At 36.6% G+C, this 23,128-nt stretch overlaps 1 protein-coding gene across 1 annotated transcript; it reads right to left on the bottom strand.

Moving 5' to 3' along the window:
- Window positions 1–5: 5 nt before the first annotated feature.
- Window positions 6–17,089, bottom strand: LOC142357046 (niacin transporter NiaP-like; the record flags this gene model as incomplete). The annotated part of the gene is made up of 6 exons (XM_075408758.1): window positions 16,871–17,089; window positions 5,139–5,568; window positions 4,471–4,765; window positions 3,976–4,200; window positions 1,522–1,655; window positions 6–277 (listed from the first exon to the last, which is right to left on the bottom strand). Coding segments are annotated over exons 1-6 (1,416 nt in total), but the record flags the coding sequence as incomplete, so codon positions are not given.
- Between the last annotated feature and the right edge of the window lie 6,039 nt (window positions 17,090–23,128).

Raw genomic sequence — 23,128 nt, 5'->3', positions numbered from 1 at the left:
GTTCTTTTTCGCATAACAATAACTGAGAGAAAACCAGCAAGAAGGAAACAAGACCACACTATCATGTAGTAATCAACATTGTTAGAAGCAGAATCATCAGCTTTGTTAACCAATGCACCACTAAGGAAAGGAGAGAACAGGCCAGTGATGCTTGAGAACACTTGGAAGAATCCGCTGGCGCTGGTTCGAATCTCGGTTGGGTACTCTTCAGCTGAGAAGGTGAAGAGAACTCCCCAGTTAGGAATCATGAAGAAGTAGATGAGACAGCAGAACACGACTGAAACACGTAAAAAGCGCTACATTTTGATTAAAAATTTCAATAAACTTTGCATTACATTGCAGAAATCACATTGGCTCGAGTATATATACTCGGTTCGTCACTGTTTTTACACACGTATTTTAAGCTCATGTATTATTAAGATTATGAAAGTAAGTGAGCGCGAAAAGGTCCGACTGCCTCAAAATTTTGGTAAATAGGTCGCCATTTTCAGCATTTCACGGTGCGCGAGTAATAGTGACATTATAATAATGTGTAATTGATTCCAATCCTTTGATCTCGTCGCCGACTCTAATCTAGTCTTATGATTTAGGGAGATTAGTCGCCAATTTTCACAGTGCTATTGTTGCTAGAATTCGCTGCCGAAATTTGCGAAGAGGAATGGCAATTTTGTCGGTGATTTTCGCATCGTCGCTGATTTTGGGAAAATTTGCTAAGATACGAAAAGTCAAAAATGTGATGTCAAAATTATCGTTGCTAGGTATTTTCCTTCATATTACTTCCTCAAGGAGAAAAATGGTGATACAAAAATGGTGAATGTGGATTCAACTTTTTACAACAGTTTTGGATTGAAACTGAGGAAATGTTTACACGTTGAAGTGCGCCACCCAAAACAGCTCTGATCATAATCTGGCATCCTTACAAACGAAGCTACTTGGTCCTGCGTAATTTTAAGTAATTTTTTTTTCATCCTGAACTAAAATTTGGTACGTTTTTCCAAAAGGTAATCTGTTCCGGAGCTAATTTATACTTGGGGGGGGGGGGGCTGTCTGTTTTTTGCGGCAGACCTCATCGCTCTCATCAACCTATCCAGACACTGGACAGACATCTGATTAGACAGAACCGAATCTTGGTGGGGCCTCGATCAGACTTTCCAGGCCGTAGACCTGCTGCCAGACTGTCGCAGAGTCGCGTTTTACCCTCATTGCGTGACTCAAATAGTTGGTTTGGGTTGCGCACCTCAACAAGGTTCATTCATTCTCAGTGCCCCAGATAGAATATTTTCAGAAAGATACGATATACCAATTGTCACTGCTACTTCTATTGATTATACTTTTAATGTGGGTGCCCCCAGCGCACGACCCAAGTAAGTCTGGCACCACCACCGCGTGACTTTAGTGGGTCTGATCAGAGGCGATTTCAGCTTATATGGTCTGAAACTCCCCCTCCCCATGCGCGACTCAAGTTCGTCTGGCCAGAGGTTTCTTGGGTCGTGCACTTCAATCTGGAAATGATACCGTTACCAATGATTGTCGATTGGTGGGATAGAAACGCAGTGATGAGAGAACAGATTGCAGACATGAGAAATAGTCCTCTCATCAGATTCAGTCTCCCAACTACACCAGTGTCGATCAACACAAACGCCAGCAGAAGTCCTTCCAGTATTTTAGGGAAATGTTTCCTTATCTGCTTAGGTAGTTTGCTTTTTCGTATTCTAATCCCATGCAGAGGACATTATATATGCAAAAATGGACGCGGATTGTTTCATTTGTTCTATTTCTTATCAGTATCGTACATTGAAATCTAATATGAATAGTTTCAACACATAAATGCTTAATTTATGAAATCAAAGAAACAAAAAAAAATTCGAACCCGGGTTTCAAAACTCCTTCAAAATTTATGTTGTACTGTGAAGTCGTTTCTTTGATTTCGCATATTGATTAAGAGGTAATCTTCGGGTAATGAAAAAACAGGAAAAAAACTCTCAATTAAGAACTACATACATTGAGGTTGCTAGTTACTTAGGTTAAAAAAAGTATCAATCGCTTCTTAATACAATTGAACTCGGAACCCAACAATGGCAAGCTGAATCAATGATTGGATGTTCATTTTTGCAACCACAGTTGGATCTCTCACAATTGTAATCTTGTGACTAAGGAACAAAATGAACTGATAAGCAAAAAAAACTAAATTTTGAAGACAACTCAGTAATATCACAGTCATTAAAACCAACAGCTTTCAACTGAAAGTTTTATTTACGTTAACTTACACCTGAAATGGAAGCCAATGAAAGCATTCAATAATCAGAATAAGTCCTGCGACTACAAAAACGACAATAAAACAGGCAAAAAACAAAAAATTCAATAGAAAACTCAAAAACTGTTGAAGCCAATAAAACCATAATCAATTTGCTGAAAACTCTTTATATGTTCGTAAAAGGGCTTTTCAACGCCAATGAGAACTTTCAGTTTTGTCGTAAGGTGATAACAGTTCAAAAAATGCACAATTTTGAAATAAAATATTGAATAATCACAAAATTTTATGAAAAAAGTTTAAAAAGTGTTATGATCTATTTTTATTCGGAAAAAACGTTTTTAAGGGTCTTAACAGCCACTAGTTGTGCATTCAAAGCATTAAGTAGGTTCACTTAACCCTCTGCAGAAAACCAATTTCACTTTTAAATAACGGGACTGAGCGATAGGAAAACAGAAAAAGAAACAAATGCAGGCAAAACACAAATATTTGTTAAAAATTACTAATACACAGTGTCGAAGCCATAAAAAACTTGAGCGATGACTCCCTTAAAACATAATGGAGCTTCATTGGGCTTCATTTGATCGTATATGGGGTTGTTTTTGGTTAATGGGTCCTTGATACGAGAAGATACTTGTCTCTAAATGACTTTAGAAACAAACAAAATTGGGGAAAAACTATTTTAAAGAAAAGCTCTCCAATAGAATCCAAATTCTTTGTTTTGCAAACATCCCGATGAGCCCAAATCTAGCTTTTTATCGCGTCGTTGTTACTTGTCTGTTAGGAACACAAAATTGTGCCTCATTTTATCTCAAAAAACAGTTTTGAATTGACATTTATGTTCAAACTTTGATTAAAAATCGAGCAAACTGACTCTATAAGAGAATCATATTCTATTGATACATCACACGTTTCTCTATGATGAATATATCGATCGGCCAAAATCGACTGAACAAAAAACCAACTAAGTGGAGTGGGAAAGTGAGTGAGGTGGGAACAATTACTACAAATACAGTATGGTTGCCACTTTTTTTTATACCTTTTAACCAATGCTGACTGTCGTTAGCCGTTTGACTCTGATCGTTCAGATTAGTTTCCGTTGGATTCACAGCTGGCAGACTAGCCATAGTAACGTTTTCTTACATAAAATTGCTGTTAACATTTTTTGTAATTAGCAGAAAATGAGGCAGAGGAAACTTTGGATCATTGAGCCAGACCAAAGCATTCCTCCAAAACTTGTCAGGGGGTGTGTTTCAGTTTAATTCATAGTCCATAATTAACCTCTTGTTGTTCTGTTCTATTAGATTTGTTGTCACAATCTGTCATTATCTTTGTCATTTTAGAAGCAATTATATCAACTCCCTTCGTATTGGGTGACTCAAACCTAACCAATTGTTGATAAAATGTCCCCTCTTTATCGCTGACACGTCATGGAGGGTCAAATTGAACTCATCTATCATTCAGCAAGAGAGTTGCACGATTTGCTCAAGTGCAGGCAGACCTCATGCACTAATTACAAGCAAGAAACCCCACATAAAAGAAAAAATTATTTGCCCAATTTTTAAGGATTCAGGTATCTTATAAGGATTCAGGCATCGTCCACGTTTTACAGATGATGAATTTTGATAAAATTGTGCAGATCATTTTTTATCTATAATCTGGTCAACAAAATTACCTATTATTCAGAGTACATGGTGGAAGATATAATGTGGAAACAGTTCCCTGGTATTTCACATGCGACCATTAGGAATATCGTCAAATTGGCCGAAATTGAAGTCTTTGATGTCAAGTATTCTGGTAGGAACAGAGTTAGTCCCCAGTAAGATACCCCTTGACACGTCCACGCTATCAGAAGAGAAAGGGTCAACTTGGGGTCAAACTTGATAACATTTATATACTGCCGGATAACATTTCCAGTAGCAGTCGAACATTTCGCAGGCCAATTTGATCTAAAATTTCAAACTATTGATCGAATTTCTAGGAACGGAAGAGAGGTTAGTAATAAACAGAAAGTCAAATTAATTATCAAACATATATCCAGACTATCGTGCGTTCAGTTTTTTCCTGACCGTGTATTTTTGAACGCACGACGCCACCTTGTTCGTTCATTTCGGTCTGGACATATCGACTTTCGGTCTGGCACCTCAACCTGGGTTGCTATTCAAACCGGGCACAAATGATGATATCCCTTTTGTAACGAAAAAGAACTTGAAACCAACCTCTCATTTCTATCAGCATCAATTGCTGGCGTATTGTCTTCAAAACCATCCAAGAGCTGAGAGACAGTATTTTGAATATTTTCTTCAGAGTCAATAAGATTTTGTCTGGCGATTTTAGTCAAAACTGCTGTGGCTTCTTCTGTTCTCCCCTTAGACACAAGATATTTGGGTGACTCGTCGAAGAACAGCATTCGGGCTATCAACACGAACAACATCGGGAAAGCACCGATGATTCCAATTATTCGCCATTGATCTATTCCCGGCAGTACGGTCGACCACGATATGAGATTTATACCTTGAAAAAATTGAAATTCATTCATTTATCTAACGGAAATTGTTCAGACAACCGACAAAGTGATTCTCTGTTTCAATGAGAATTTTAATTATTGAATCCATTTAGACGCAGAAGATATAATGGGACATTTGCCTAACTTTTTGTAACCACCAATTCATATTTATTGTCTAACTTATTGGATAAAAATCAAAATGAATGTCAATATAAGATAAAAATCAAAATCAGTAATTGGCCACAACATTTGTTCTACGCTTATCACGGCTAGTTTATGTTGTCACCAGTCGTGCTAGTCGAAAGTTTCAAATCTAAGTTGAAAAATTATAACGTGAATGTGAGTGAATTAATGTGATCAAAAACTTTTTCCCATTCTTACCCGCAATGAAGAGAACTCCCAGTGCTCCAAAAATGGTGATGACCAAAGTCGCTCTGCCTCTCACGTTTCGAGGACATAGTTCGTTGAAAACCACAAAATCAATACTCGATAGTCCACCTAGACCAAACCCAACTAACACTCTCGTGGTCAAAAAGAACCAATAGGATTCAGACAACACTGAAATGACGCCAGACAAGGAAGAGAACAAAGCCGAGACCACAAAAGGTACTCGTCGACCAATAGAATCTGCTAAATATCCGAATGTGAGAGATCCGATGTTTGACGAGATGGTTGAAGCTAATGGAATGAATGCAAATTGAGTGTTGTCTATTGAAAATGTGGCTTCGAGTGAACTCTCTTGGTATACAATAATAAGCAGGTCAGCACATACAGCGAAGTAGCCCCCTGAACACAGTAGAAGAAGCAGTATCTAAACAAGGTTCCTGTTTTCAACTTTGTTCATGGCGAAAAAAAAAGTTCAAAGCATCAATGAAAAAAATAAACCTAATAATGAAAGCAGTTAATTCTACTGTGCAGTTGAGTTTACTAAGTTAAAACGCAGTTAAAACTCTGAAAGTATGGAAAACAGAAGAGGCAAAAATATTTGTTAAAAAAATCATCGAAGACACTAATTGTCAATCTGATTTTTCATGGCATTGTGAAAACCAAATACCCATAGCGTCTGTAATTGAAGGATAAGATAAAGTTTCTTTTTAATGAATAAATTTGGTTGACCATTTTGTTGATAAATATAATTGGAGTAAAAATAGAAAATTATTTTTTGCAGCGCATGTCAGTACATTCCTTAAACACTTTTCGATTCTTAGCTTAAATAATTTTCACTCTTTTGTTATACAATTTCCATTCAATTATACGTTTAATACATAACATTCAGCTGAGTCTTAATCCCCTATTCTCTAGAACAATCTGTGATGTTTTAAAACCAGTACTCAACAATTACTCAATAGGAAAGCAGAACGTGTTTTCCACCGTTCAACCCAATCAGTTTTTCAACTGTTTAATGGAAAACAGAAAAATTGCGCTTGAACCGTGATATTTCTCAGTTCTAAAAAAGTTTTTTTTCCAAAATCGTTCTCTTTATGGGAATCCTTTTTTTTTCGAAAGCCGAGTCGATATCAAATCTGACAAAAAAATCAGAAGAGAGCTTGAGAAAACCATTATAATGAAAAACAAAGAGATAGTTTTGAGTGAGATTTTGTTGTTGTTATTTTAGTTGTAAATTTTGTTCCATTTTTCCAAATATAAATTTAAGGAGTAATTAGTATCCAAGTATAGTCACGCAATTTAAGGAGTATTTTCGAGAGCACCAAAGCAACATTTAATCGAATGCTGTTACTGCGAATACGTCACTCACAGGCGTTGAAAAAAAATCATTGGCCGATGAAAAGAGTCTAATAGCATATAAGATATGCCTAATAATTTGAAAAAAACTTTTAGGATTTTTAATACTCATTTATTTTTATAACAAAATATGCATAAAGCGTTAAACTTCCCTCATATTTTGATGCTATGAATATTGAAGTGTTGAATTTATGAAGAGATCATGCAGAAAAGCGTGCATATTTTTGTTATAACTTGTCCTCAAATCATGTAAGGAATGTGCTGAGAATGCTGAAATTGTCTCATTCGCTTTCCTTTTTCTGAAGTAACGGGATCATTTAAAAAATGTGCTGAAACTTTGAAGTGTTGAATTTATGTAGGGAATCTGCTTAAAGTGCTTAGAGAGTTCTTGATAGAAAAGTGCTTAAATTATGAGCCGAAGGTGCTAATTTCTGGAATTTTCGAAGTGCTCGAATTATAAAATAACAGATCTGCTGCATTTTAGTAAGAACTGCGCTTACAAGTGCTGAAAATATTTTAGTTCCACACCTTCAGCACGTTAAATTAAACTGTCAACACATTAAATTAAACTGTCAACACCTTTCTTGTAAAAAACTCAGCAGATTTGGCAAATTTCTTAAACAAAATCTATCGCTCACACCGGCTCACGCCTCAACCCTGGGTTGAACGACACATAATTTAATTTGAAAGGAAAATAATATTTTTATACCAGGACACTCCGGATTGACAAAAACAATATCCGTTCATTAAGTTCTATCAACAGAGTTGCATTGATTAGTTAATTAATTGAGAGAAAAGAGAGGTTAAATTAGTTCAAACCCGATGTGTTCAATACTCACCAAAAATGGCAGAAACTTCACTCAATTAACGCAGTAAGTGAGAGGTCTTGCCTAAGAAGCAATGAGCAGGGTTATTTAAAGACCCGTCTATTGTAAATTATTTCACTTTGAGGAATTTTGAAACTCAAATTTCGCAGGATTATCGTTTGGTAATTTTGCTGTTTCTCAGTCAAAATGCTATCTATCCCTTATTAACATATTAGAAACTTTAACATGTAATTTTTTGCGAGGAAAATAGAGAAAAGTCCGATTAAATGTTTTCACCATTTCAATTTTTACCGGGAATAATAGTCACACTAAAATCTCGTATAATTTTACACGAGATATAGTGTAAAATTACACGATTGTCTAGGGCTTAAACTCAGGTTTTTTTTCTGTGATTCTCACGATAGATCAAGTAAAATTCATGAAAATTCTCGTGTGTTTTTGCCGATTTTTTGTGTGCAAGCAGACGAAAAATGCATGAGAACACTTGAAAAATTTCATGAATTTTTCATGATTTATCTTGTGAACCTGTTATAGCTGAGAGATTAGCTATTTGAATGGTATCCACGCTGCGAATACGTTGACTAATTTATACAGTGGAATTGCGGGGCGAATCCGTTTTAAAGTGAACTTTGCTAAATTTACTGAATGGAATCGCTAAGCGAATCTAGGCTAAGTTTAGCTTTCTAATTTGAAAAGCATTTACAAAGGCAACTTGAAATCATCATATTAAGAAAGATTTTGATTAGTAAAATATAAGTAGTGTGAACAATCTATGAAACAATTTAGTAGACTCGCCGGAATATCTATATATGTGAATAATAAAAAGTCATCATATCCATAGTTATAAAATGTATGATATAATTTTTAAAACTAGAGGATAATTTTTAATTTAGTACACATATTAGCTTCTATATATAATTATGTATCCATAGGTATCACAGGACAGGAAAATCCCTCATGACAGGAAAAAAATTTTAATTTATTTACAATTTTTTAAAAGAACAACACAAATAAGTTAATTGTATGCATATTGATGCAATTGAGTTAACGAAAGAATGAAAATTGAAATTAACATAAACGTAGGTTGGAAAAGCACCGCGAATGTTGAAATACACAAATTAAATTGTATATTTTTGTATACATCGGATTTGTACCGCAATTGTGTTATCGGATTTTACCGCATTTGTGTTATCGGATTTGTACCGCAATTGCATATTGATAAATTTAAAGACAAAGACGTTAGATATGCATATGGATAATGTGAACTGGAACTGAGAAACGAATGCAACAAATAAATTATGAAACACAAAATAAATTTGGATTCGCAGGGTGAATACATGAATGAATTGAAATTTTAACATTTACTGACAGCTTTCAAAATTTTACTAGCTTTTAATCACTAAATTTCATTTTCAGCATCCCATACTGACATTTCCTTTTCTTGTTCATACTTATAATAACGAATTCGAGGTTCAGGTGGTGATACAAGTCCAGTCTGTATATCTGGGTGTTGCGGAGATGTGATGCGATCTTGTTCTTCATTCTGGATTGATGCCACCACTGATTCTCCGGTTGTCGAATTTTTTTATTCTTGCTTTTTGGTTTTTCGTTTCCTTGTTCTTGAAGTTGCCAATGAGCTTGTTGGGGAAATGTCCGCCTCCGAGAAAACATAAAATTGAGGCCGTTTACGTTTGCGACCTTCGCTTTGTTTTTGTGGGGCGGGTAGTTTTGAGGGGCCAGGCTGTTCTTGTGGTGCTGGTTCATTTTCATTGAGAGAGGCTGTAAATCGGCGGCATTTAGGCTGAGGCTTGGAGGGTTTTCGAACTGTCAGAGCTCGAGTTACATTTGAGTTTACGGAGGAAACTAGTGACGTTGTATTGCGTTGTCGATGGCGAATTTTGGTTTCCACTCGCTTATGCTTCCTTAAATCAATACTGTGTTTGGCTATTTTTGTCTCCGTGGTCTGCTCATAAGGGGCCGGCCGACGTTGTGCACATGTCCATAAATTCGTTGCCCGTTGCGCTTTAGTTCCGAATTTTGCAAGACCGCTATCTCGAACTTTGACAGGCGATCGGCCAGATTCATTTGTTTTTGTTGTTGTCGGCAAGGAGTTAGTGACGTTTGACCCGGGTTTGAGGACTTCATACAATCCGGCCAGTTGTTTCTTGGCCCTTTTCTTATGAGGAAGTTTTCGGGCGAGTTTGACTTTCAGAGATGCTTCAGTCCTAGGTATGGGATTAGTTAATTTCGGTTGATTGTTGAAGCGCGATTCCTTGTCTGTAGAATTGCGATAACGGCGACCTGCATCTTGTTTTGCCTGGCACATGGTCTTTTCAATTTCCAGATCACTTCTATCTGGATTGATCCACCCTGCATCATCAAAGAAGTCTTCAGCAGGAACAGTATCAGCATCTAAATAGTAGTTAATAAATTTTTCATAAGTTAAATTTAGACTTGAGGGAGCAGTACTAATATTCTTTACAGGAGTAACTGCAGGATGACCAAAGTGAGCTTCAAATGGAGTTAACTTTGTAGTTTTCTGTTTTGTTAAACGTAGGTCTGAAATAATTTATTTAATCGCAGCGGAAGTAGAAAATGTTTCTTTGCGTTCAGCTTGCATACAAGATAACCGCCCTTTTATTATTTGGATCATTCGCTCCACTAATCCAATAGCTCTATGGTCGCCTACAGGAGCATCAAGAATGTTAATATTGTTTTCAATGCAATAGTTTCTGGCTTGTTTTCCTACTAGACAGGTTGTTTGGTCTAAGCGTATCGTTCGCGGAATCCCATGATTATATGCATATTCACACAGAAATTTAACTATATTAGCACCATTAGCTTTTTCGAAGATTTCAGCCGTAAGATATTTTGAATAGCGGTCAATGCATGTGAGAAAATAAATTTCTTTATCTTTTTCATTCAGTATCGGACCCCGGAAGTCAATTTGAATATCCTCATTAGGTTTTTGACATACTTTATATGGATGCCATTTAGATTTAGGGATAACAGGTTTTGAGATTCTTACCAATATCTGTACAGGGAACACAATCAGATGTTTTAGCTAGATTTTCTCTATGCATGTATGGCCACCATGCATATTGGGATAACGAGACCATCCCCCAACTACCAGGGTGTGCCATTTGAATCGATACGATTACGGCGTTTTTAATTGAGATAGGGATCGCGACGCGTTCGTCAACACAAAGACAACCTGACTTCACATGGAGATCCTTCCAGAAAGAATGGATGTACTGGCTGACTTCCTTGCATCTGGCCTCATCGTCTTGTATCACACAGTCCCGAAGTTCTTTGAGGACTGCATCCTTGCTTGTAAGGACCGCGAGAAAGGACTTCGTGAATAGCTGATTGAGGTTATTTTCGAAAATTTATTCCCGGGAAAGCTCAATGTCCCTAGTTTCCGGCGATGAGGAAGTCTGGGTGTTGTTGACACTTGTACTGGTATTCGTATTCTGTGTTGAATGGATTTGAAATGTCACTCGGGGAGTGTAAGGAGATGTAGGAGGGTGGGTTCGAGGGGACTAATTTTCAGACATTATGATGTGATTGATTTTGTTATCGAAATTATTTACGGAATTCAGTTTAGAGATTGTGATCTGGATTTGCGGAGCGGATACAGTATTAAGTTTGGGCAAGTGATGTGCGTGACAATTGAAATTTGAAATGAATTTTAAGTTATATTTATTGACTTTTGCTTTAGTAGTGAATGAATTATTTGAGGAATGTGGAATATGTGCGTCGTGTTTGGAGAATTTGTGAGAGTTGACTCGCGTCTTGTTTACAAGTAATTTGTATTTGGAGTTATTGTGCTTCTTTTGGAAACGAACTTGATTTGAGTTACTGAATAAAGTGGAAATTGCGTCGCGAATGCGGGAAATTGTAGCAACCATAAATTCCTCATCATATTGAGTGATGCTTTTCGCTTTCTGATTTGGTTGGCGCGAAATATAATCAACTAATCTCATACGAGCGCCAGAGAAATGTTCTATAATAAAATCAAAAGGTAACAAACGATCAATCCACATTTTTAATCGACTATTATATGGTTTATTTGAACGATGAGATTTCAAAATTGAAAGGAATGCTCTATGATCTGTCAAGACTGTAAAATCTTTTCCAAAAAGATAATACTTAAAATATTCGATGGCCCAAACAACTCCAAGTAATTCTAATTCATTAATGCTGAAGCGTTCTCCATTGCTTTTGAGAAAACGAGATGCAAAAGCTACAGTTTTCCAACCCTCACGGTCCAACTGTTCTAGTGCGGCGCCTAGACGTGGTCTAGATGCATCGCGTTTGACTCGCGTTTCCAGTGTTGGATTAAAATGAGTACTTTTCGTAGCATTTGCAATTGTAGTTTTCAGATGTTCAAAATGAGTTTGATAATTTTCAGTCCAAATAAGTTTTTCCTTTTTCTTTAACAAAGGTCGAAGATTGTGACAAATTTTTGCCAGATTGGGAATAAATTTGCTTAAATGAAGAACACTACCTAGAAATGACCGTAGTTGTTTCAGTGTTTTTGGAGCCTTGATTTCTGCTATAGCTGCTGTTTTTTATTCTATGGGCTCAAAACCAATGTGGGAGAAGGTAAAACCAAGGCAGTTTATCTGATGTTTTGCAAAATGACATTCGCTCAGGTTTATTCTAAGGTTATCTGCATCAAGTTTTCGTAAGCAATTGTAAACGTATTTGATGTGAGATTCCTTGCTACCTTTACTGACTACAATTATATCATCAAGAAAACAATATGTATTGGTTAAACCAACTAATGTGTAATCCATAGCTTTTTGAAACTCCGCAGGCATATCTGTAAGACCGTAAAAACCACAAAAGATAATAAAATTACAGTGACGAGAAGTATCCGGATGTAACTTTAGTTGGCGATATGCATATTTTAAGTCAATGGTCGAAAAATAAACATTGTCACCGTGATTGGAATCGTTGATGTGTTGTGAAAAGATAAGAATCGATAAGACTATCTATATTCGGCATTTGATACTTATTTTTTTGAATTGCTTTATTCAAAACTTTTGATTCGGGAGCTAATTTAACAGATTTGTCTTTCTTAACTGCTGTAATGACGATCGGAGAAAAAATACTCTATCTTAGAATTCGTTTAGTTTTTCAATATGTCCTTGATCTGATAGTTTTTTCATCAGATACTTTATCTAACAAATTTATAGGGACACGACTACCTTTTTGATGTGTTGGAGTATAGTTTTTTGGAATTTTGAACGAATTATATGTAATTTGTACTTACCAATTCTCGAGATTAAGTCAAGAAAATCAGTTGCAATCTGTTTGTTGATTGGACAATGTTCCTGTTCTACTTGATTAACTGACTTTGGACAATTAGATTGTTGAATTGAAAGTCCGAGGGCAGGGAACAAATTTATATCCAACAATGAACGGTGACCATCCGTCACTCCTTGAATTTCAATTGAATTCGCGTACCAATTGTTACTTCGGATTGACGTTTGGAGTTTTCCAAGCGTTTGAATGAGTTCGTTGGAGGAAGTCTTCAATTGCTTGGGAGTCGCCTCGTGTATTCTTTTTGAATTTGGGTCTTGGGAAATGATAGAGTTTGCCAGGCTTTCATTTATTATCGTGCTAACGCTGCCCGAATCCACTAAAACATTTGTTGCTGTATTTCCAAATACCACAGGAAGGTTAATTGATTCTCTAGGAATTGTAGAATCCGCTGAAGGTACTGATGCAACACAGTTGTCTTCATCCGATGAATAATTAGATTCTAGATCAGGATCATAATTGGCCGAAATTTGATTAATATCATCAGTCTGATTATCTTCTTTTTCAATGTTATTGACACGCGGTTGGGGTTTTGGGTAGCAATTAGGTTTTTTAGGTTTTTGACAAACGTTCGCAAAGTGATTTTCGATACTACAAATATTGCAATTCTTTCCACGTGCAGGGCATTTGTCACGATGTTCCGAAATCCAACGAAGTCCACAAAAATGTCATGTTGTAGGCTTTTTCCGGGCAGTGGAATTCATGTTTGAGTAGACACTAGCATGTTCGATGCGCATCCGTTGCACTTGATTTACTGTGGAATTGAGTTCGGATTTACTAGCGTTCATTTTAAGTTGATTAAGAGTGTCCCTTTCAATGTTTATTGCGATTGTCAGAGCTTTATCAAGTTCCGCCGTTTCTTTTAGGAGTTCTTTTTGAATATTCTCATTTTGCATATTTGCAATAAAGACATCTCTGATGATGGTATCTCCCTTTTCTCCAAGATCACAGTTTTCGGAAAGTTCTCTAAGATGACCATAGAATTTTTCAATTGGTTCACCTTTTTGTTGTTTTCGCCTTAAGATGAGATATCAATCGAATTTTATATTGTGAATTCGGATGAAAGTTTTGTTTAGGATATCCCAAAGATTTTTAGTTGAAATTTCATCCAGATTAACAGCCAAATTGTTTGCATTGAAAACTCGTCGTCCTTCTGTTCCGAGGTTCAAATACATCAAAGATGATGCTTTTAGATCACAAACTTTCCAAGGTTTGTCGCCGCATAATACACCTACAGTTTTAAGACGTAAACAGTGATTCTTCCATGCCGTCTTTGCTGATTCATTTCGAATGCGTCTTTCTCGTTCCGATTGTACTGTAGGATTGTCAACAGCGTCTTCATAGGCGGGTTCGGGAGGTAGAACCACATGCGCCGGAGGGTCGGCAAGGAGGAGATCCGCTACAATCCCTTCGACAAGAATCGCCAATTTGAGTTGTGTCCTCCAGTTTTCCCATCGGAGAGGGGGCTCTAGAGTTGCTTTCTCCCAAAAGAGTTGAATTGCGAGTGGAGATTTGCCGCTGTCTTTTAGTGCTGACTGCACCATGTTATAGCTGAGAGATTAGCTATTTGAATGGTATCCGCCCTGCAAATACGTTGACTAATTTATACAGTGGAATCGCGTGGCGAATCCGTTTTAAAGTGAACTTTGCTAAATTTACTGAATGGAATCGCTAATCGAATCCAGGCTAAGTTTGGCTTTCTAATTTGAAGAGTGTTTACAAAGGCAGCTTGAATTCAGCAGATTAAGAAAGATTATGATTAATAAAATATAAGTTGTCTGACCAATCTATGAAATAATTTAGGCTAGCGGGAATATCTATATATGCGAATAATAAAAAGTAATCATATCCTTAGTTGTAAAATGTATGATATAATTATTAAAATTAGAGGGTAATTGGTAATTTAGTACACATATGAGTTTCTATATATAATTATGTATCCATAGGTGTCACAGAACCACATCAAAACTCCCTTAAGCCCGAGGGAAACGTTTAATTCTACACAATTTCTTATGTAAATTGGCCTAACCTCCGAATGAGAAGCATCTTCCTTACCTACCGTTAGGGTATTAAATTTCAACTGTTGTTTTTAAGAAAATGTTTTTATGAAAGGAGTGATGAACCTGAATTGGTTCTAATTTAGTTGGAGGAGAAATTCGAGTAAATTTGAAAAAAAAAACAAATTGAAAAAATTATTGCCATTTATTTTTGGAAATTGATTACCGTTATTGAAAAAGAGTAATAAAATTACTTCGCTATTGACAGCGGTTAATATATCTAATTTTCATTGTGAGAAAATGTAACGAATCACCGTACATTTCGTTGCTCTTTCATGATTAAGCAAAGCTGGCCGAGATCAGCGACAATGCAAATATCACCGACCAAATTGCCGTTCCTTTGTTGCTAATTCCGTCAGCAAATTCTAGCGAAATTAGCAATGCGAAAAGAAGCGACTAATCACAGACTAATCCTTGTAATGCGGTTTTTTAGCATTCCTCTGAATTGAGCGTGCATGATCAAGCATATCCGTGTACAAAAATTTAACATATATAAACACTGACTTTTTAAAAATCCCTTAGCAACTTTCAAATACTTGAATCTTCAAAGAGTGCAAAAAAAATATGAATTGAGGCTGCAAGAAAAATGGAAGCCGTCGACATTGAGAGATTAGAGTCAATTACACTTGTCACTAGTTTGCGCATACTGTAAAAAGCAAAAGCTGCCGAAATCTATAACAAAATTTCAACGCGACAAACTGATTCGCTTACTTCCCGATCTTAATACATGTGTGCGAAAAACAGCGTTAATGCTGAGCATATATACTCGGAAAAATGTGCTGTTGCCAACGAAATATCGTCAAAAGGCCAAAAAAATCCAAAATGACCAAATTTGTCTGTGCATTAATTTTCCTCTTTTAATTAAACTCTTTTCTTAACTTTTTATTATCTCTCAGAGATTAAAAATCAGAAGCAATCAAATAAGGTCCTAAACCAACGTATATTACCCAAGACGAGGTGCCCTTCGGAAGGAATCTGTGGCGCGCACGGTGTGTTCCCAGAACAAATTAGCACAAAATATTATGACCGCAGACCACTTCGGGGCAGATTTTTCTCCTGATCTGGAGATGGCTGAATCAAAGATTATTTCGAGCTCACATACGTCTGGTAAATGGTCTGGAAAGTATCTGGACCACGTAGGACGATTTGTAGAAAATTGTCTGATCAGTAGCATTGTTAATCTGGGGATGGTCTGAACAGAGGTCATTTGAGGCAAACAATTGTCTGTACAATGGTCCGGATTTGCTCTGGACAATGTGTAGAAAATTGTCTTATCACTGACAACTTCGAGCGCAAACAGTGTTTCGAGTGCACTTTAGTTTGATCAGACCAGACAGACTTTGGTTTGGGATGATCTCATCAAAAGCCACTTCTGGATGTAAATGGTCTGATCAGAATTCATTTCCGGATGGGGATAGTCTGATCAGGGGTCAATTTCGAGCGCACTAGGATCGTTAGACGGACTGCTATCTTTGTTTTACAATCTAAAAACTACTGATAGTCTCGGATATTAATTTGGCTCACTGTAAACAAGCCCTTGACCCGATAAAATTTCTATGTGGTCCAAAATATAGTGATCAAAAAGTCAATATTTCGAAACGACAGAGGAACTTTTTCTAAGAAGTCTAGGCAGATTTTTTCTCCTGGTCTGGAGATGGCTGAATCAAAGATTATTTCGAGCTCACATACGTTTGGGAAATGGTCTGGAAAATATCTGGACCACGTAGGACGATGTGTAGAAAATTTTGTGATCAGTAGCATTTTTGATCTGGGGATGGTCTGAACAGAGAACATTTGAGGTGCACAAATGTCTGAACAATGGTACGGATTTGCTCTGCGGGATGTGTAGAAAATGGTCTGATCGGTGGCATTTTTGCTCTGAGGATGGTCTGATCAGAGGTTGTTTCAAGCGCTCATCCCTCTGGACAATGGTCTGGATTTGGCCTGGGCCATGTTCGCACAAAAGTCTGGACAATCTCTGATTTCGGTCTGATCAGAGATTGTTTCCGTCTGGCGAGGTCTGAACACTGACAACTTCGATTGCCAACGGTGATTCGAGTGCACTTTAGTCTGATCAGACCAGACAGACTATCACTTCAAAGTGGGCACTTCAAAGTGGGCAACATCCGTATATCGATTGAGTACTTTTTCTTACCTGATATCTGCCGAATCCCAGCGTGTCAACCAGCTCCGTTACTTGCATATCCGAATCCATTATTCCACTTATAAAAACCGATCAATTCTCGCAACTTAGATCCCAAAATATTAAGCCATAGGCATAAATAGATTATAACCAGTAACAGATGCAGCGTTAGAGTGAAAGAAATTAACTGCCATATGATGAAACCTCATATGATATTAAACATTATCAAGACTCCAGGACTTCAAGTAACAGATTCAATGTGTAGTAATAATCGTTTATAATACCTTTAAGGTCACATTTAGTTTGTTTGCCAAACTATGGGTGTTTTGAATATATTTGCCAACTGTAACATAACTTACATAGTCGCAATTTTCTTAGAAAGATATGTGTAGGCTTAGAGCCAGGATGAGATTTCAGACCCGAGATGCCAACTTGGGTCCCAGACAGTGGGTCGAGTGTCAATAGTCTGTTAATAGTCTGGACGAGTCCTTTGGCCCTCAACCAATTGTTGCTATGTCCGCTAGATTCTATCGCAGGCAATTTCCTCTTTTCAGGTGTTTTTGGACCAGCCAATATCCTCAGTTCCGTCTCGACCATTGCCCTTTTTCAGAAGTTGTCGGCCCGGACCACCTGTTTACAACCCAAGCGAGTCCGGACAATGTCTACCTTGGGCCGCGGTCGACATCTTGGGATTTATTCATGGTATGTGTTGCATACGCTGATTAGAGAATTTTGTTCTATTAAATATAAGCCTGCTAATGACCATTTATTACAAAAATCTCATTAGTTTAGCGAATTTTTGTCCTAGATAATTAGTGGGCACACATTTCTCAATTAAGATAGCCCACTTGAGTACAGGCTATAAAATCGTTCATTGTATTTACCACAAAATATTCAATAAAATTTAACGAAGTGTACTTAAGTGCGTCAATTTACATTTCTCAATTCCAGAAATCGACATAAAAATAGTTGAACGAATTGTGATGAACAGTGAGTTAACGTACACTAACTGATAATTTCAATGATCAAAGACCAAAATTCCGGTCAAATTTATCCGCTTTGACCTCAAATTCGTGCATTTCACTTCGACTTACTATCCCTTATCTTTGAAATGGAGCAAAAAGCCTTCTCCTTCACAAATTAAAAGCAGCTCCATTGTGGCTAAGGGGGAGTTGGTGCCGTGAGATCTAAAGCATTTCAACACGGTCTTATTTCAGGTAACGAATGTGGAGTCTACTTTGCCAGCGCATTCTACGTGCAGTTAACCATTAGTCAATGCGAGATCCTTGCTAACGATTGTGCTAATAGGAAAATACTCACAGCAAGGAACATTTTTTCAGCGTGACTATCCTCAATGCCACCCAATTGTTGCCTATAGCATAAAAGCACTCATTTTCCCATGATGAAATGTAATTTCTTTCTAGCTTTGGAAAGATCAAATTTTGCTTCAAGTTTGTCCATTAGAAATTTAAAAAAATTGCAGGTACTTTACCTGAATAATGTGCAGGCAAGCAATTTTTGGAAAAACTGTTCAGGTAAAATTTTACATGCACATGGCCTTACCTATGCACAGTGTTCAGGTAATTTTACCTATAATTTATCTAGTGTGTAGTGGTCCCAAATTACACAGTTTGCGTTATGGAAACAACGGTGCACTCGTTCCAATACTGAGCAGGGTCAGACAACCAGGAAGTCAACAAATGTCAAATTTCGCGTACAAGTTTCTACGCTGTTTGTCATAGACAATTCCTTTAGCGCAAAACAATCAAATGAAGATGTGTCTTATATTTTTATATCTGATGTTAAAATAGTCGTATCATCCACAGAAAGTATCGTTTTTGAACCCTTTGGAACAGATTTGGGCAAATCATTGGTAAGCAAGAGAAAGAGCAGCGAACACAATTTGATTCCTCAGGATCACTCACATTTCCATTTTCTGTGACTGTTTTGAAGCAAAGTCTGCTTATTGTTTTCTGTCTGGCAGGAATCAACAAATCAGTTCAATCGCTTTGCTTCAAAATCCAATACTCTCGAAGTTTTGCAGATTATTCCTTTGACCAATCGTGCCAAACGCCTTTTCAAAGTCAATGAATTGAACATTTTTTCAGTCTGACTATCCTCCGTTCCACTGAATTGTTGCCTCTAGCATAAAAATACTCATTTTCCCAGGACGAGAAATAACTTTCTTTCTAGCTTTGGAAAAATTATAGAGAAGCTTCATCAAAACGTCTTTCTTGTCTGAAAAGATAAATTACAATTTTTTTCAAGTTGCTTTTTTTCACTAAAAACGTTGCTTCAAGTGTGGGCATTAAAATTCAAAAACTATCAGATAATTTACCTGAATAGTGTGCAAGTAATCAAGTTTCGGGAAAAAAAGTGCTGGTAAATTTTACCTTGCGCTCAGCCTTACCTGCACAGTGATCAGGTAAATTTACCTATAAGTTTTTTAGTGTGTAATGGTCCCAACAATGTCAAAATTATACCAGCCATTGATCTATGGAAACCATGGCGCACTCGCTCCAATGAAGAGCAAGGTGAGACAACCAGGAGGCCAAGAAATCTCAAACTTCGCGTACAAGTTTCTACGCTGTTTGTCAAAGACAGTTCTTTTAGCGCAAAACAATCAAATGAAGATGTGTCTTATATTTTTATATCTGATGTTAAAATAGTCGTATCATCCACAGAAAGTATCGTTTTTGAACTCTTTGGAACAGATTTGGGCAAATCATTGGTAAGCAAGAGAAAGAGCAGCGAACACAATTTGATTCCTCAGGATCACTCACATTTCCATTTTCTGTGACTGTTTTGAAGCAAAGTCTGCTTATTGTTTTCTGTCTGGCAGGAATCAACAAATCAGTTCAATCGCTTTGCTTCAAAATCCTATACTCTCGAAGTTTTGCAGATTATTCCTTTGACCAATCGTGCCAAACGCCTTTTCAAAGTCATTGAATTAAACATTTTTTCAGTCTGACTATCCTCCGTTCCACTGAATTATTGCCTTTAGCATAAAAATACTCATTTTCCCAGGATGAGAAGTAACTTTCTTTCTAGCTTTGGAGATATCATAGAGAAACTTCATCAAAACGTCTTTCTTGTCTGAATAGAAAATTACAATTTTTTTCAAGTTGCTTTCTTTCACTAAAAACGTTGCTTCAAGTTTGCGCAATAAATTTCAAAAAAACTATCAGGTAATTTACCTGAATAGTGTGCAGGTAATCAAGTTTCGGGAAAAAAGAGCTGGTAAATTTTATCTTGCGCTCAGCCTTACCTGCGCAGTAATCAGGTAAATTTACCTATAAGTTTTTTAGTGTGTAGTGGTCCGAACAATGTCAAAAATACATTAGCCATTGATCTATGGAAACCACGGCGCACTCCCTCCAATAAGGAGCAGGGTGAGACAGCCAGGAAGTCAAGAAATCTCAAACTTCGCGTACAAGTTTATACGCTGTTTGTCACTCTAACTTCCTTTAGAGGAAAACAATCGAATAATGATGTGTCTTTTATTTTTCTATCTGTTGTTAAAAAAGTTGATACAACCGCAGAAAGTAATGTTTTTGAATTACTTGGAGAAGAGTTGGGAAAATCATTGGTGAGCATGGGAAAGAGCATCGAACTCAATTTGATCCTTGAGGATCACTCACATTTCCATTTTTGTGACTGTTTGGATGCAAGGCTTGCTGACTTTTTTATGTCTGGCAGGAGAAAACAAATCAGTATATTCAGAAAACAAATCAGAAAATCCCATTTTTTCGAGGTTTTGCAATTTAGTTTTTTGATCAGTCGCGTAAAACGCATTTTCAAAGTCATAGAAGCAGAAAAGGTATATTTTGCAAAACTGTTGCATTTTGGGTCACTGACGCTGTAGCTTGTGCATTTGAACGTTATTGCCGAAAACTAAATTGCACATTAGAAATAATTTTTTGAAAACCTTTGCCTAGGTATGAAAAAAACTAATTGGTGTGTAACTTGAGCGGTCTTCGAAAATTCCGGACAAATATTAATTTTGCTTACACTTACAAGACTAACGGAACAGTTTCTAACAGTTTCAACACAAAGCCCTCTTGCATGCTTTCATTAATCAACACAGTCAAATGAATACTAACGCCTGACGCTGAATTTTCTTAACAGTTTGTATTTACCCCATCATAATCAGTTGAGTTCTTGTTTTTTAAATAATTCATCGTGTAAAATTTTCAGAAGCGTCATCAGGAAATATAAAAGAAGCATATTTGTTAAATAAAAAACCTGGCTCACTATTTTTGTTAGTAGACTTAGCATTGCTAAATTTTTTCCCATCATTAACAACAAATCATTAAAAGTTTTAATACTAGAACACAAAATGTTGTCGGTTTTATTGCTATTTTCAGTTGTAATACGCATATGTTACGAATTTTCCGGGAAAGAAAAACTGATTGCACTGTAAATTCTTCCTGCACAAAAACTATCCTTTTTTTCGTTTCCACTTTCACTATCAGTTGGTGGTACCATGATAAAGAATATATATCTAAAAGTTCGTTATGAGTGAACGAAGTTTCGCAATACGTTATATTAATTGTTTTGAACTCGATGGTTTCTAATTGAGCACAGATGAGATCAAGATGGAATCTAAAAGATTGCATTTTTCTATAGAAAAGAAGGAAAACCTCATTTTTCTCCCGTTTCCAAGTATTGGATAGTTGTCCAATTACTTCTTATTAAAATGACACCAAACAAGACAAGGTTGAAAAGACACTGCGTCTAGTTTTTTAAGCTGAGTTTCATGGTATTGAGAGAACAATAATCTCTTGGGCGGAGTGTTATTGTCACTAGGTTTTCTGCCATTTACGCGCTGCTGCCTTTTACCTATTTTTTGTTCCAAGTAACCTCAGTTGTTAACCGGGCAGATTTACACTTCAATCTTGTAAAATTAATTCTAGTTCCCAGTTCAAACTTTGGGAATATAGTAGGTGTTGCTAGAAATTTTAACGGTTTTCATTTTGTCGCGTTAAATTAAACATTGCTTATTTAACTTAACGTCATTATATGTGAGATACTTATGTTAATGATGGTATATGAGATACTGCTGACGTGAACTTTCAAAACGCAATCGTTAGGCGATAAAACGAACCAAACCTGTTATGGGTAAAATACTTTGTATTTACAAAAGGTCCCACAATGGTCATTAATTAGAGCTCATGTTTTTATTGATTACGGTTTAGATTTGTATGGTAATGAAAGCCGCCGTTCCATTTTTCATAGGACGATTGATTCATATACCAACAATATGAACGGATAAAATTATGATGACCTCCTTATACTTCGAAATGGTCTAAATAGCTCATCAAGAAACAGTAAGAACAAGTCGCGAGTATTTTAGGAATGCTATTCACCTCAATTTCAAAAAAATACATATTATTGTTCGATTCGCAAATTCCAAAAAGAATAAAAAAGTAAAAATGAAAAGGAAAAATTATTGTTCAACGGGGATCTAACACCTAAAAGACTAAGTTGAAACTAACAAAAGCGTAGCAATTGAAAATGTTGCCCATCATTTTTTCAAAGCAACCAAGTGAAATAGTTTCTTTAACACCAGCGCCCAATTCGAGGAGTCCGATCAAATTCCGCTAAAAAATTGAAAGAGATAACCTGAGTGAGCGGAATTTGACCGGAATGATTGAAGTTATTGAAAAAAGATGCAAGAAATGAGCGGAATTTGAACGGGAAAAAATTGCAAGTAATGAGCGGAATTTCAGCTGAATAAAAATGCAAGAAATGAGCGGAGTTTGACTGGAACAGAAAATGTAAGCTACGAGCGGAAATATTGAACCCAATAAGCTATTGAAGCAAAATATCAGCTACAATGAGGAAATAACAAAATACGGAGTTGTAAGTTCGTCAATATAGCCCAAAAGTGGTATTCCAGGACAAGTTCTCGACTTATGAAGAGAACGTACTCGGCCGATAATGCGTATGAAAAGACAGTGCTCGCTGTTATTGAGTATGAAAGGAATACTTTGTCAAAAAAAGTTGAAATTCTGAAAATTCTTTTTGTAGTGAAGTTCTAGAAGCAGAGAAATGACGGAACAATTATAAACCTTGAGGTCTCAAAACCAAACCCAGTTTGAGCTCCTCGTTCAAAAGTCTCTATGAAAACACCCATTCAGAACATTTTTACCTTTAAAAATACCCAAGCAGACCAATAATGCTTATGATCCAGACTTTGCCTCGTTCAAATTTTCGGTGCGTTCATGTTCTCGTATAAAAACGCTTATGAAAAGACACGTGCAGACC

The sequence above is a fragment of the Convolutriloba macropyga genome, unplaced genomic scaffold (assembly GCF_964194025.1).
Source record: "Convolutriloba macropyga unplaced genomic scaffold, txConMacr16.3 SCAFFOLD_3004, whole genome shotgun sequence".
Lineage (NCBI taxonomy): Eukaryota > Metazoa > Xenacoelomorpha > Acoela > Convolutidae > Convolutriloba > Convolutriloba macropyga.
This window is presented reverse-complemented; position numbering and strand designations above follow the sequence as displayed.